Consider the following 17894-nt stretch of genomic DNA (forward strand, 5'->3'; position numbering starts at 1 on the left):
GATTATTAAAACAAAAAGATATTAAAACGATTTTTTGCTCGTCTAACAAGTGTTAAGAAGTTTATCTAAATTGTCATTTAGGTTTCGAATGTTCACGTGCAGAATTAGAAATTCTAATTATTAGAAATCTTTACTTTTAATATACTTTTTTTAACTGAAACGTGGATTTCGACCTTTTTTATTCCTTATTTTAAATTAATTTCGCTTTAAAGATAAGAAAATAAACGCGGCGGAGGAATCCTTGTGAATGAAAATATTGTTTATTACGATAGGAATGATTTTAGTGCTTCTGATGGCGATAAAAAAATTTTGACTATTGAAATAATAAACAATCAAAAAACATTTTGTTAAGCTGATGTTGTCGACCACCTAACGGTGTGAGCGAGAACTTGAGCATTTTTTTTTTTTTTTTGAACTAAGTATTTTTTAAAGAAGACAAAAAGAACTTCATTATTGGGAACCTAAATTGCTAAAGTTACACAAAAAGACACATTTTGGAGGACCCTAGGCCTACCTTGCCTATGCGTTAAGACGGCTCTATCTACATATATACATTTTTATACGGCCTTGGTTACCATTGACCGATGGTAACCAAGGCCGTATTTGTTTAAAAAAATCGGTATTTTTTATCTTTATGTTTCTATATTGTATGCAAAAATGTAATTATTTCATAAACTAAAATGCATGTATAAGCCGAAGTAAACCTTTAATTATTTTTTGAACTGTTTTTTATCAGAAGCTGATAAAAAACGCATTTAGTGTCGTTTTATAAATTATGAAAACAATTATGTGAATTATGGATCCAAACTATAAAAAGAGATACGTTTAAAATCATGAAATGTAAATTTAATGTAAAAAAAAATTCTGCCAGATGTTTCTCTTCTTGGTATTTTTATTTTGCAAAATTTTCAAATTGCTTTGAACGTTTATTTTCAGCTATATCAAAATGGTCTATTAGACTTCTACTTGCTTTTCGCATTGTTAATTTATTTCTTATTTAATTTTTTTTATAAGTTTAATTCCTAAAATATAGTTTGAAATTTATTTATATATATATATAAATATACATATAAATATATATATATATATATATATATATATATATATATATATATATATATATATATATATATATATATATATATATATATATATATATATATATATATATAGGCCCGTCTTTAGGTTCTAAGCGAAATAATAATTGTGACCTCTACAGACTCTCTCCCCCCCCCCCCCACTCCCTACCAAAAATATCTGTTTTTCAGCACTATTTTTTTTTTTCATAGCATACTTTATAGAGCTGATAAGCTTTTTTTGTTCGCTATTAGACCTGTAGCAATTTTTTGCTCTTTTTGAAGTTTGAAAAGAAACTTTTTCCAGTACAATTTTTAACAACAGCAAACATCCTTAGAACAACATTGACATTATGGAATCGATTGAAATTTCTTTGTTCAAATCCTCACTTACATGGATTTACTAGAAGTAAATCCATGTAAGTGAGACAGAATCCATATCTAGAAAACGAACAAAGAATCCAAAACTAGGGAGAAGTAAAGCATTAACTTGTCTTCGCCTTTCAAGCTTAAATAAAAGTCGATTGATAATAAGATTAACTTCAACAATCGTTTTTTCTCCCACAGTGAATTCTGGTACCTCGATAGACATCAATTCATCTTGTTGACGTTTGCAAGCTCAGCAGAGCAGTGACGGATCAAGGAAATGATTTGAATGAATAAAGATTCTTGGATTCGTCACAGCAGCAGAGTATTTTTTGGTGCCCACCAATAACATAAGTTCTTTTCAAATTAAATTTGATTAAATCTCTCGAACAAAAATAGACAGAGAGCGACACAGCTCATTTCATCGTCAAATTAACTTCAACTACTTGAAGTATTTTGTTTTTTTTATTGAACTTTATTGAATCCGTATTTGTGCGTCAGAGTAAATTGGCCGTCCCCAGCTGATATATTTTCTGTTTAAAGTTTAAAAATGTAAAAGTGTAAAAGTGAAGTTTGTAAAATAAAGAAAAGTTTGATTCTTTTCCGGCTGGCCTCTCCAAATGCCTTGGCTTCGCAGCAGCTGGTTAGGCTGGACATGTGTAAAGACGTACCTATATATATATATATATATATATATATATATATATATATATATATATATATATATATATATATATATATATATATATATATATACATATATATATATATATATTTTGGTTAAATATATATATATATATATATATATATATATATATATATATATATATATATATATATATATATAAATTTCTGGTTATATTTTAGGGATTTCTATCTATAAGTAGAAAAAAAAACTTGGAAATAAAATTAAATAGAAAATAGATCAACAATGAGCAAAGCAACTATTTGACAATAACAATATAACAATTATTTAAGCATTATTTATGTATATATTAGAAAAAAAATCCTATTTTACCTATTAGTAAAAAAAAAAAAAAATTTGAGTTTATGAATTAAAAAAAGAGTACAAATTTTAATTAAAGGCCGATGCATTGGTATCGGCCTGTACCAATTGGCATCGACCAAAAGTAGGCATCGGTGCACCCCTATTATATATATGAGCAGCCGTAGCGCAGTGATTTAAAAGCTAGAGATCCATGGTTCAACGCATCGGTTAGGTACCGATGAACCATGGGCACGCTTCCTAACATCGGTAAAGAAAGAGACGTGAACTTACTTTCAAATGAGCTTCCGCAGTGAACTGTGATAAGACTGTAAGGACTTCTTGGGGCCCCTAAAATTAATAAAAAATTATATATTGTATTGGACAGTATTGGACAAAACATTTGCAACCAACATCGAGCAATGCTAAAAAGTGTTCCTAATTTTACATGTCTTAAAAATGAAACGAACTATACTACCACAGCAAACAGTTCAGGAGTCTAGAGTCATAGCATGCCATGACATGAGCAATCAGCTGACAGGTGACAGCACATAGGCAGAATTTCGTTGACAAGTGCCATTTTGCAGCGGACAAAACAAGTGCAACTTTTTTTGGTTTGTTTCATTTTCTTAAGTCTGGTCCGTGTCAACGTCAAGGAAGTTTTTTAATAATTAAAGGAAGTATCCAGAAGTGTCCAGAAGTTTCCAGAAGCATGCAGAAGCTTCCAGAAGTTTCCAGAAGAAGCATCTGGTAGCATCTAAAAATATTCAGAAACATTCAGAAGCATCCATACAAATCCAGAATCTTCCAGAACAGGTTCACACAGGCTCATTTTACTATATAAGAGACATGTAAATCGACATGTAATTCAGTGAGTATATGGAAGTCAGTATTATCAAGACAGTTAATAAAAGTGAGTTTTATCAAAGTGTTTTATCGAAGAACATCAATACAAGAAGTGAAATACAACAATTGTTTCATTACATCAATACAGTCCACATCCAACCAAGACGTTGGGTTCCACAGAGCATTATTGTATCATCACAAGGTAAATGTAACACGGTAAGCCTTGAGAAACATGATTATTTATTTTTATTATTTTTATAACTTCAAGTGCAAAAATGGCTCCCGACAGTCTTGGATTGAAACTAAGAAAGAAATTATTGGCGATTACGTAAGTGGAATGTCACAAAAAAGTATTTGTGATAAATATCGCGTGAAAAAATGGACCGTATCAAGACCATGTTCCAAATATCGTTCTACGGGGAAGTTGGCAGCAGATAACAAAGGTGGAAGACCGCGTTCCACCACTTTAGAGAGAATTCTATGATCTTCAGATCCATCAAGAAGGATTCCTGGATATCATCAGTCGAGATACAAAAGCAATTAGAGCTGCCTGTATCGGACCGAACAATCAGACGACGTGATGTTGAAGCCGGATTGTTTTCTCGACGCCCTGCAAAGAAACCGCTGATTTCACTAAAAAACCAGAAGAAAAGACTCCTGTTTGCTACATCTCATATTGACTGGAATGTGCAGAAATGGCGAACTGTCCTGTTCAATGATGAATCGAAGTTCAACATCATTGGGAGCGATGGTATTTGCTGTGTACGTCGACCGGCCGGAAAACGCCTCGATTTACGTTACTGCCATAAGACCGTGAAGCATGGTGGAGGCAATGTAATGGTCTGGGGGTGTTTTTCTGCTAACGGTCTAGGTCCAATACATCGAAACGATGGAATAATGGATCGTTTCATGTATAAAAATATCCTGAAAGATGTTATGTTACCTCATGCTGAATGGAATATGCCAATAAAATGGGTTTTTCAGCAAGACAACGATCCGAAACACACTGCAAAAGTAGTCAAGCAGTGGTTTCAAGACAACCACCTATCGGTGATGAATTGGCCGCCTCAATCTCCGGATCTCAACCCTATCAAGAACCTGTGGGAGATTGTCAACCGCAGAATTAATTGTGAAGTTGTTCGTAATAAGGATCAACTGTTTGAACAAATCCAAAAGGCCTGGGAAGCGATTCCACAAAGTTTCATTGATCACCTGATCCATTTGCAGTCTTGCACTCCATTTGCAGTCTTGCAGTCTTGACTCCAAGGCCATTTGCAGCTAGAATAGGCAAAATAATTCTTTTTTTTTTTTCGCTAATTGCAAGTATGTTTTTAATAACATCTGATGAACAAAATATTTTTAATTATTTATATGATGTTTTAAAGGTTTTAAAACTCAAAGTCTTTGTCGGGATCTAGGTCTTCGAGTTTAAAGTTTTAATTTTTGTCTTTAAATCAAAATCCTTTGTTTTGATCTTTAAATTTATCAAGTTTTGAGAACAGTATAAGTTCTAAAACAAAAAAACAAAAAAATGTTGTATAAATAAATAAAATCTCCATGAAACTATTATACACATCACTTGTAAGACCACATTTCGACTATGCTATCTCGGTTTGGAATCCTCACCAAAAACAAAATATAGACCATTTGGAAAAAGTTCAAAAAAGAGCGACAAAAATGGTCCCATCTTTAAAAAAAATGAAATATGAAAACAGACTTAAACTTTTTAACCTGGAATCGTAAGAGAAAAAAAGAACTCTCGGAAACCTTATACAAAAACAATATTGATAAAAAAGATAAAAGTAAACTTCAACTGTTATAAAGTAATCTCTTATGCGATTACTTTCCGTGTAATTTTTACACTACAGTTTTCAATTTAATAATAATAATAAAATAAAATATCAACATAATTATGCATAGAAAACTTCAAATGCATTATCATAAATATTTCCAAATCGAAATTAAAAACATTAAAATGTTAATGCATTTGAAAATCACCTTCCAACTTTCAAATTTTTTATTTTTATTTTAATTACTTGCTATATATTTATTTCATTGTATATCAACCAATAAAATTAAAGTATAGCAATTTTAGCTCTGGAAACAAGGAAGAAAAAATGTGCTGTCATGAATACTTACTCTTGAATTAACGCTTTGCAAATGCAATTTGCTTAATCATAACTTTTTTTTTATACAATGGATGTCTCTTATATAAGTTGAAGGGAATCACAAAATTCCAGACTTTCATCCATTAATCTCAAATTAGCAGTCATTTCTAACACCCTCATATATAAAATAGAAATTACACCCTAAACATTTAGGGTATAAAATATTAAAAAAAAGCCTTAAGACCTTGAAGCAAAATAATATTACCAAAGTGAAATGCCTTCATAATCTCAAATGTAACAGTAGGAAGCCAATACTAAAGTGAAAGTTAATAGTTAGGATGAAACAAAATGTTTAATTTTGCAAAAAAGTTTAAATGTTCAAGTCTGTTTACACTACAAGTGCTGAACAATACAACAGTATGTTCTCAACAAAAAATCAAAAAAATACCAAGATGGTTTTGTCTTTTCCCTTATTCTTATTATTTGGTTTGTAGCAAGTGGAAATAGTTTGGATTAGTTCTACATCATAATGGGGAATTTTGAAACAAGATCAAAATTTTTAAGTTTTGGAGCATAGGTTGCATACCTTCTAGTGATGGTCTTATACCAATACTTTGCCCTGTTTTATAATAATAGTTTAAATTTAAGCTAGTATGTTGGATTTCCTTCAAGTTTTTTATAATTTCATTTTGATAAATAAAATGATATAATGAAAAACAGCCCAAACCATAAAAGTGTATAACTATGAATATAAAACTGCAGTGTATATGTATAATACATATTTCAGTCTTTTACAAATAGTACAGTTTTATTTGCATTACAGTATTACATTTACATTTTACATATATCCACAAGAATCAGTAATAGGACCAGTACTGTTTTGATTTTCATTAAAGACTTGCCAGATCAAGTCAAAAACTCTATCAAACTTTATGTTAATGACAGTAAAATAGAGAATAATTAGAACTCAAATAATTCAATAAGCCTTGCCAAAATGATATAATAATATAAAGTCATGGGGATCTATTTGGCTCACAAAATTTAATTATGAAAAATGCAAGGTTATGCATATTGGAAAAAAAAATCTAAATATCACATATTTAATGTTTTATATTGATTGCAAGTATAATATACATTTTGACGCTGAGCGTTAAAAACCAACAGTTACAGCAGCACAAACTTAAACTAACAAAACTTTTTTGCAGAAATACATCCAGATATTATTTTTAACAAAATTGGATTGTAAATTTATAAATTTGATAAATAAATTCAATAAAAAACTTGAAAACTTTGTAGAAATTAATTGTTAAAACAACAACAACAACAACAACAACAACAACAACAAAAAGCATCCACACTTGCGCAATCCAAATTTTTGAATCTAAACCCTCTTCAACTACCTATAATCAGGAAATTTGTTTTTCGAATCAGAAATTTCTTATTAAATAATATTGCATTAAAAATCTTAGGCATTATTATTTTATTATTATTTGAAAAAGAGAAATGTTTATTGAAGTTCATGCAGATAAAATAATATTATTATTTTCACCTCCTTTTTTCAAAACTAAATACTAATATAACAAAAAAAAAAAATTATAAATACTAATACATTTTCGTAGTCGTGACAGGCAATGTCATTGGATTTTATTATAAACTAAACTGTTTAAAACGTCTGTTTATTACTTTCGGTTGGGGTTTGAAACATTTAAGCTCCCGGTTAATTCATTTCGCCATAATTTAAAACATTTAATTCCCGGGGTTAATTTGCTTCGAAGTATGTTAACCTGAGAGTTAACATACATTTTGTACACTATACCAGTGAGTTAGTTAATTAGGTGGATTTCATGTTTTTGTTGCCTAACATTGGTTCATGCTTTTTAATGGTTCGAACAAAAAACCTAAGTCAGTCTCTAATATAGGTTGGAGCACTAACGGTTCTGCTTTTATTAAGACAGTGGACTAACAAAAGAAACCTGTTGATTTAAACAAGGCGCTGATCATGCGCTTAATCTCCAGTTAACCACGCTGGAGAATTATTTTCATTTCTCCACACTCCTTAATGATAAAATTGATTATTTGCAGCCTACTAAATTCGAGTAAAATCTTTATTTGCATAAATAAAAGTAAAGACCATTGAAAAATAATTTGCAAATTTCATTATTTAACAGTTTGTTAAGCGGGTATTTAACAAATAAATTTTGCAGGTATAATTTCTAGCTATTTAAATTATTTTTTATTATACACACACCAACCGTGTGCACATTTTTGTGTGTAGTGCATGTGGCGTATACGTTATAAAACCATCAGCTATTGTAAAATCCTAATTTTAAATATATTAACGAAGACTACGCGAAAAAAGCAATAGAACATCGAAAGAGACTATGGGAGAAAAGTTAAACGACTTTGTAAAGCTGGTAAGTACGCCATTATTAAATTTGATAAATTTAAAAAGATAAACAGCTGTTTTAAACGAGCGCATCTAACAAGTTTTTATATTCTAAAAACTCATTAAGGCTAATGAAACAATAGACTTTGAAACGCTGCGTTTGAACATCTTTGAAACTAATCTTTACCGCCTACTATCTTTATAACGGCTTTAACTTTTTAAACAAAAAATACTCCGAGTCTGCATATACAAAGTTTTAAATTTAAACTTAAAACCACTATAAATGACTTTACGGTAATACAAATAAACATCAGAAGTTTACTTATTAATAAAGAAAAATTAAAAAACTTTCTACTTGAATGCAAAGATACTTTCAGAATGATCTGCTTCACAGAGACTTAATGCTCTGACGAAGCAGAAACAAACTCTGACCTCCAAATTCCAAACTATAACATATTTTCTAAAGAAAGATCAGTTAACAACAGAGGAGGAGGAATTGTGAATTATATACGGAATGATCTAAACATTACGTTAAGAAATGATCTTTCAAATTCTGATGGCGAAAGTGAGGTCCTCGCAATGGAAATTACTAACACTGCGTCAAACAACTTTCTAGTTTCTACATGCTACAGACCTCCAGATGGTGATACTTGTAAATTTCCGAATTACATGAAACATATAATTACAAAAAATAGAGAATAGAAAAAGTTATTCATTATTGGAGATATAAACATGAATATTTTAATGTACAACGAGGATGCGATTAATAAAAATTTCTTTGTCGACGTGTTTCAACTTAATATCTTCCCCATTATCAACAAACCTACCAGGGTAACTTCCAAACCTACTCCTGCTATTGATAATATATTAACAAACTCAATACAAGATACTTCTCTAAAATCAGAAATAATGATAACAGATATTTCAGATCAATTTCCAATATAAGGTAGATTAGGGTAATATGAGCACCGTAAGCAAAATTGGAATGTTTTCAAAAATAATAATGCTGGATCCAAACTTTTTGCGAATAAACAATTTTTAAGGATCACTACTCATAATCCACTTAGATATTTGGGCAGCCGAAATTTTTTCTTAGCAACACACAGGTTTTTAAAAAGTAGCGAAAATGCTCATATTACCCAGACCACTTGGTAATATGACCACTTTATATTAGTTCAAAAAAATAACATTAAGTAAAAAAATATCAACCTGAAAATTTTTGGAATATAATGATTTGTTATTGACAAAACTTATCCTTAAAAGATCAAATTTTAAGCCACTTTTTATTGAAACAATACTACTATGTTTACCGCAAAAAAAAAAAAAAAAAAATTAGTTTGTTATTTTTTCAACTTTATCAACTCAAACCTTTGAACGATAAAAATTCAATTTTTTTAAATTTAAATTACAAAAAAATATTTAGTATTGCTAGAATATTAAAAAGTTTTACTATATTTTATTTTTATTCAAAAAACCAATTAAAACCACTGCTTTTTTAGGACTTTAAACTAGGTAATTTCAATGAAAATCACTGGGTAATTTGAGCATGCTCATATTACACAAAAATGGCATCTTTAAATAAAGTCAAAACTAAATAGTTCTATGCATTGTTTTTCAACCCAAAAAGATTGTGTTTTTAGCTAACATAATTTTCTTTACGAAAAAATTAGTTTCATTATTTTAGCACTAAAATTTCGCGCCACAGATTTATCCATGCGTGATGACATTATTTTAACAACGCAAAAAATTTAATTGCGTTTTAATTAGATGATAGCCGCTAATTACAGCATATAAATTTAAGCTAATTGTGCTGATTTTTGTTTTCACCACATAAAGTTGATTCGAAAAATACAAAGCAACTTTAACTTCACTGCTTGCATCTAAGAAATCTTTAAGTATACTCATAATACCAAGGTACTCATATTAACCTAACTACCCTACTTCTCTTTATCACAAAATTACACAAAAATTAATAATTCAAAAATCTTAGGGGCCATCCATAAAGTACGTACGCAGGTATGGGGGGAGGGGGTTACCAAAAAGCGTTCGAATGCGTACAAGGGGTGGGGGTGTTAAAGGCAGTATTATATTTTCTTTTTCTAAATTCGGTCACAACTCTTTTTTATATCTCTTTATAAATAATAAAAGAAAAAAGAAATCGAGAGATAATTGTTCCAAATAATGTTTTTTATTTTTTGCAATATAATTTGATTGGAAGCGAGATGAGAAGCAAAAAGAGGTTAAATAAAAGTATTTTATTTTTAATTACGCAACGTGGTTCATTTCTCTTAAATGAATTTAATATTTTTATTTTTAAATATAATAAAAAATAAGCTAATATTATGATAAAATTGCTTTTAAGATTGGGGTTTTTAGTCCATTAAATAAATTTGAAGCCCCCCTTTTAAATGAATTTTAAGAATTTAAAATAGGGTTTTAAGGCAAAAATACTTTTCTCTTAAAAAAACGATGACAATAATTTTAAAAAATAGTTATTTTAATGCAGATAGAAACCAATACTTTTTATTATGCGAGCAAGAGCAATTAATGAGTTAACAGCAAAACGATAACAATAAAAACTTTTTCATTCTATTCGAAAACTGAAAACACCAAATTAAAAAGAAAAAAATATATATTTATTATTACCAAGATGCCGCACGGATTTGTAGAGAATAAGAAAAAATATCTTCAATTCATTGAGTTGTATAAAAAAGCGCATTCAACGCTTTAAAAACAAAAGCAATATCAGCAGGCACAGGAGTAAAAAATGTTGTAACAGCAGTAGTAAAAAATGATCAATCCTTGTATGAAAAAAAAGTAAACGAGTTAAAAGTGAAAGCAACAAAATCGAAAGGATCAATTATGTCACTCTGGGGAAATGCCTTTTCACCACCTAGCAAAAAAAAAAATATTCATCCAATGCCGTCTTCATCAAATGAAATGCCAAATTTTCTAAATGCAACTACGATAGAGCCTGAAGCATTGAACTTGGTAATTTAATTTTTGTAATATTTTAAAACATTTTCTATACATCGAGTTCAACCAAATTATAAATCAAACTATATCGTACGACTATAGAGCAGTCACATAAACTTATTTATCATTAGCCACTAGACCTATTTTCTATATCCAAAATAAATCGATTAGTATCAACTGCCAAGAATTTATAATCATTTTTCAGTATTTTTCAATTTAGATTTAACATCCAACAACAAGGAAAGAGAAAATCCGGCACAAATTAGGAGTCGAACAAAAATCTCAGATCTTGAATCGCAACGTTCATCCTTGATAATCGTACGCGACTCTGGTTTGTCTACCGTATCAAAGGAACAAATAAACACTGTGGAAGAAAGCTTAAGAAAAGAAATACAAAATTGGACAGGTAAGATAATTTAATTGTATATAATTTCTTTATTAAACATTTCGTTTTATAATGTCTAACTATCAGGTTTCTAGTAAATATCAAGAGATATGTTAAACAGATACATTAAAATATTTTTCAGACAGAAATTTTCATAATTTTTTTGTCGATAATAATTTCTAGTTTGAAATGAGAATTTGCGTACTTTTTCTTTTGCAACATCAGCCAAAGTTCGCAAAACCTTAAGTATAGAAGTTTTTATAATGAAATTTTGTTTTCAGATTGATTCGTGAATCGGCTCGTCAAAGAAAACGAAGACAAAAACTTAAAGAGAGTATCGAAACTGTGTGTCAGAACAATCCTGAAACGTCAAGTGCCTTGAAACAGTATATTCGAAACCATCCTGGACGACCGCGTCTTGAAGTTGATCAACCAGAGCTTTTATCAACAATTATAAAAATTGTGCAGAACTCATCAGCAGCTGACGAACGTCAAAGAACAAAATGCCTTCGTAGCGTCTCCACTTTGGATGACCTTCAGACAGAGTTGACAAAAAAAGGCTTTACCTTGAGTAGGAGTTGTTTGTACCTTCGTCTTTTACCACAACGTGGAAACACTTCTGAAGGAAAAAAACATGTCAACACGGTTCCAGTGAAGCTATTACGTCCAGAAAACTCAATGCGAAAATTGCTGATGCATATGGAATACAAGGTCAAACTCATGGATTACGACTTTGTCGTTGACCCACAGCACAAATTGATTCCACCAGTGTATGGCATATGCGAAGTTAACAAAACTGGAAATGTATCTTACAGTGGGGACACTTTCATACGCATAAGAAGTGGGAAACACGATACATCAAATGCTTTTACACATGCTTTTGATGTCAGAGAGCTTTTTAAAACCAAGTTGGTTGAATGTAGACCAATTATGTTAATGGAGACTGATGGAGCTCAGGATGAGGCACCGCGCTTCCCTAAAACCTTAGCAACTGCTGTTGATCTCTTCCGCTTGCTTGATTTAGATGTCCTTCTTCATGGTGTAAATGCAGCTGGGCTTCCAGCCTTTAATCCCGTCGAAAGAAGAATGGCACTTCTTTCTCATGATTATTTTGGCAACCACCTTGATTCTTCAGGAAAAACAATCGACCAAAAATTGGAGCTTGAGAACTTTCAAAAAGCGGCTACCGTTTTAGCCCAAGTTTGGGAGAAAACAGTCATTGATGGGTATCTTGTTCATTGCCAGGCTGTACCAGTTGGAAAAGCATATGAACCATCTACTCCTGATCCTGTTTGAGTAGAAAAACGTTGTCAGCAATCGCGATATAGCCTTCAAATCGTAAAAAGCCAAGACAAGTCATGCTACACACCGTTTCAAACAAACTGGATGAAAAACCTACCCCATCGTTTCATTCCATTTCCAGCCATTTACGAATACTGCGAGAATGTTTATAAAGCAATAGAGCCGTCTACATATTTTAAAAACGTATCAAACCAACCAACATTTGCACCACTGACACATCGCCTTTTGCTACATGATATACCTACAGAAGGATTAAAATACAAAATAATACCATTTGGTCTGTATTGCCCATCGATGAAAGAAAAGCTATCAAACTGAGTTTGCGTTAACTGCAATAAATACTGGCCAAGTGAGGCTGGAATGAAACGGCATAAAAAAGCACATAATAAACAAAAAAAAAACGATTGAATTGGAGAGTGAGGAGAGTGTAAGTAAAAGTGAATATATTAATAAAAGTAAAGATGTCAGTGAGGAGGTTGTCGATAAAAGTGTGGAAGCTGAGTTCATGTCTGTATTTGATAATATGTTTGACTTATTAAAGTCACCATTTGTGGAAATATAAAATATAGCATACTCGCAAGAATCCTTTTTTATAATATTATTCTTTATTTTTATTATTAACTTCCCGGTTTTTAATTAAGTACAGATAAATGTTGAAATAACTAGATATTTTTTGGTTTTTAATGTTTTATAGCAGCCGTGGCGCAGTGGTTAGAGCATTGGACTCAAACCAAAGGGTTGCGTGTTCGATCCACGCTCGAAGAAAATAAACGTTATCGGTGAAGTTGGAAACTGAGAGCTAACTTAATAACTGATATTCTTCTTGTGGCGGTGCTCTGTGATAAGACCATTAGGACTTCTTAGAGCACCTAAATAACTAAAAAAAATATTTATGCATTCAGGAAGGGGGGCTTTATTTTGGAATAAATAATGCGTACGTACGCAAGGGGGGGGGGAGGGTCGTTAAAAGAGTTCAAGTGCGTACAAGGGGGAGGGGGTTCAAAATCAGTACTTTTACTGCGTACGTACTCTATGGATGGTCCCTTATGTTATAAAAGAATTATCGATTAAACGTCAACTCAAAAACTTAAGGACTTGCTATTGGCAACAAATCGGCAAAAGGTCTACCAAGGTGTAACCTAGGAAACACAAACTCTGCGTACATTACCTTTATAAATTTATTTATCCTACAATATAATATAATTTTTCCAAACTTAAGAAAAAGAAATAAAAGCAAAATATTTAAATTGTCTTTGGATTACAAAAGAAATGAGAAAATTATCAAAACAAAAAAAAAATTTGCGTAAAATACTTAAAAAATAGAAGCAAAGCGAACATATCCCTCTACAAGCAATAAAAAACCTGTTTCAAAAATACAAAAAAAACAACATAAAATTATACATAATTCTAATCAAATACAAAATTTTTAATGGAAACTTAAAAAAGACATGGGACATTATGAAGGAAATAATTGGTAAAAGTAAATCTAATTTTAACAAAATGCCTTCTAGAGTAATAACTAATGAAAATGAATCAAACAATATACGGGATGTTTCAAACGAATTTAACAACTATTTTGCCAACATTGGTGCTGATCTTGCATCAAAAATTCAATGCCCAAATAATACATGTAAAAGTTACTTAACAGGCTCATACTGCTCCTTAAATATCAATGAACTAAATTAAAACGAACTTGAAATAGGAATGAAATTACTTAAAACTAAGTCCCCAGGGATCGATGACATTTCTTGCAATGTAATGTTAGATATTTTTAAGTAGATACGTAATCCAATTTACCTAGTATTTAATTCATCAGTTACAACAGGGATTGTAACTGATAAACTCAAAAATTGTACCAATCTATAAATCGGGAGAAACCAATTCTTTAAACAATTATAGACCAATCTCAATCTTTTCGGTAATCTCAAAACTTATAGAACGAATAATCGACAAAAAATTAAATGAATAAATAAAAACTAACAAAATTATCAATAAAGATCAATATGGTTTCCAAAAGCTACGCTCAACAGAGTATGCAATCCTTAACCTCTCAAAATAGGATATGTAAATCATTTAAAAAAAATTCACATAAAGGATCTTTATGTCAAAGACGTTTGACACCGTCAATCATGAGATTTTACTGACAAAAATGAAAAACTATAGTATAAAAAATTAAGCTTTAAAATAAATTAAAAACTACCTTAATAACAAACAATAGTGTGCTATTATAGATAGAAAAAGCAATTGAAGTTTACTAAAAATAAAATGTGGTGTACCCCAAGGTTCCATTCTTGCTCCTCTTTTGTTTCTTATTTAATATAAACGATCTTCCAAATGCATCTAATATCTTTAAAACTGTAATGCCTGCCGACGATACAAACTTATTTTGCTCATCAAAGACAATCGAAGACCTCTTTGAAAAAACAAATACTAAATAAAAACAATGAACTAAAAAAAATTGACATATATGGTTTAAATCAAATTAACTGTAACTCGATATAGAAAAGACTAAGTATATACTAATCCACTATAATCTCAACAAATTAAAAAAATACCCCTGAACCTACCAACAATTAATATAAAAAATATAACCATCAAAATAGCTCTGAATACAAAGTTTTTAGGGGTTATAATTGATGAATACATATCTTGGAAACCCCACATAAACTACATAATGACAAAAACATCATAGAACGTAGATATATCATATCAAGAACATAGGTTTACTCTACAAGACACAACCATTTTTGTCACAAAAAAGTCTAAAACTTGTTTACTTTTCATTCATACATAGCTATTTCTTGTATACAAATATAGCATGTAGCAGTACCCACAAATCTAAATTAGAACCACTTTCCTTACGTCAAAAAAAAACGCTTTAAGACACAGCAAAAACTTATTTACTCATGCTCAATCATTTCATGGAACAAATGAACGCACTAAATATATTTCAAATAAATGTTCATCAAAATATACTTTTCATGTTTAAATATAAACTAAGTCTCGTTCTAGAACATTTCACAGCACACTTTTTTAAAAACAATATAAATAAATACAATACACGAGCAACAGGTAACTTTATAGGCAAAATAATTTCCAGAAACGAACCACTAATAAATTTAAACAACGAACACTCGCTGAAAATAAAGCTAAAGCCTACAATAAACAAATTAAGCAATTATAAGAAATTTTTTTAAATTAAAAATTTAAATATAAAAATAACAAAAAATACCCCTAATAAAACAAACAAACAAAAAATTTAACTTAACATTTAATAGAAATCGATAAAAAAAAATAATAATAATAATAAGATATAAATGTAACACATACAAATATACCATGTATGTAACTAATTTTTTATGTGTTTTACACGTCTAGAAAAAGGTACTTGATGACAAGACTGACTTCTGTCTATTTTCATTTTTATTTATTGTATTTTTTATTTTAATTGGAAGAATATAGAGATATATTTCCGGATTATTTTTTACGTTCACGTTATTAAATTGTTGCGTTTGGTATTTATTTTAATCATGTCTCGGAGTTCTATGCAACTATATTTTTATTTACTTCGTATTTTTGAACTTTATCTTTTATGATATTTGTATTTGTATATCTTTACCGCCAATCTGCTAGTAGTTACTTGTAAATACTTTGTAGTTGTAAAATAAACATGTATAAAAAAAATATTCAAAAACTGTTCGCCGCAGTACAATATGTTTGCTGCAGTTCTGGTTGTTCGAAAGTTCTTTAGGAGGAGACAGGGTTATCATTACATAAACTCTCTGTTAAGCAATGGAGCTCACGGATTAAAGCAGTCGAGCCACTAGCAGAAAAACTTGAAATCATTCATCAACCTTCTAAAAGAGTAATGAAGTTCTAAAAGAGTAATGAAGTGAATTTGATTAAATGTATTCTTTCTTTTGAGTTTGTCGTTTTCATTACTTTTCTCCTTACTGATTGAAATTTTTCAATATTTTTTTTATTTTACGTTATATTTTGTATTTTATTTTAAAAATTTTTGTCGAAGTATGAAATCGCATCCATTGAACTTTTGGACCCGGGCATCACAAAAGCTTTTGGCGTGCCTGCACGCATGCAAATTTTAAAATAAAGAGTACTACGCTTGTTTAAGTATAATTAAGAGCATCATTTTAAGCATAATTAAGACCATCACATGATGTAATACTTTATTGAAAAAAATAAAAACTTGCAAAATTACTTAATACAGATAGAATTCCCTTAAAAACACATACCCCTTAAACATTACACGTACAAACTTTCAGCTCTGGATTCCACTAATGTCAATGAAATTATTAAGCAATGATAAAATCAGTATCTTTAAACATCCTAGATGACAAATTAATTAAAAATTTACCTCTTTTGCAATTTTAAAATCCTCAAAAAGAGAATGCAAATCAAATTTTTAGTATTAAAAATGGTTCAATTTATGCATTATGACCTCTTCCTGTTTAATAATTTAATTTTAAATTTGCAGTTATTTTATTTCTAAATAATGTTAGACTTATTCTAATCCACCAATGTAATATTAACTAATTTACAAACTCTAAAAAAAATACAAAATAAACAAAAGATTATTTTGTATTTTTTTTTGCAGTGCTATGGATGTGGTTTTTAAGGGGTCACTAGTTTTATTATAGGAAATCTAGCTTTTAATACAATAACAATGTATATTTTGAATAATAGGAAATAAGCAAACATTTCATCTAAAAAACATCTTTGAGTCATTAAGATTTAAAATATTTGAATCAGAACTAAAATAGAGTAGTTTTTTTAAAGAATCATAGGATGATTCTGCAGATGCATGGAGAATCATTGTCGGCTTTTTGTTATCAATGTTACAAGCCATTTTGAGTACATACAGATTTAAGAATGGAATGACATTGCGAACACTGTTTCAAAGATTTTGCAAGACATTCCTCTACACTAGAGCATTGCAGTTTTCAACGATAAAACAGTTCTTTTTCTTGGAGCTTAAGTTTCTTTTTCTCCTCTGAATCACAATTTTTTGTTTTGTTTTTCTCCTTCGAGAGAAGCCACTTTTGAAAGCACATCTTGAGCCTCCATAGATCCACGCACATTAGTGACCCTTGTTGTTTTTGTTTGATTAACCTCCTTGATAACCCGGTTTACTGAAAGTAAACCAGGCATTTTTGCTAAATTGAGGCTTTTCTCATATGATTCCTCAATGAATGATTGTGACATTTCATACATTGATTTCCAATATTAGTCTAAACCTTACCTTCCTTTTGTTTGGGCGACTTTGAATTGTGATCTTGGAGTTGTTGCCAAGGGTCCGTCTTTTAACGTCAAACTTCGTGTTTCTTAGGAGTAGAAGTTTGTAGAGAAACATCATCAGTTTTACCAATAAGAAGAGCAGCTTGTTCAAATTTATCCTGTTGCATATCATCAACAATAAGACTATTCTTATTTATACCAACTCTCT

The 17894-nt window shown here is 30.2% G+C and overlaps 1 protein-coding gene across 1 annotated transcript; it reads left to right on the forward strand.

Moving 5' to 3' along the window:
- Window positions 1–10397: 10397 nt before the first annotated feature.
- LOC136087764 (uncharacterized) lies at window positions 10398–12802 on the forward strand. The gene is made up of 2 exons (XM_065811230.1): window positions 10398–10758; window positions 10964–12802. The coding sequence occupies exon 2, from the start codon at window positions 11807–11809 to the stop codon at window positions 12422–12424; it is 618 nt and encodes a 205-aa protein (XP_065667302.1). The 5' UTR covers window positions 10398–10758; window positions 10964–11806; the 3' UTR covers window positions 12425–12802.
- The last annotated feature ends 5092 nt before the right edge of the window (window positions 12803–17894 follow it).

This window comes from Hydra vulgaris, chromosome 12, assembly GCF_038396675.1.
Source record: "Hydra vulgaris chromosome 12, alternate assembly HydraT2T_AEP".
NCBI lineage: Eukaryota > Metazoa > Cnidaria > Hydrozoa > Anthoathecata > Hydridae > Hydra > Hydra vulgaris.

Coding starts and splice junctions, on each gene's coding strand:
- LOC136087764 (XM_065811230.1), top strand. CDS start 11,807: ATGCGAAAATTGCTGATGCATATGGAATACAAGGTCAAACTCATGGAT.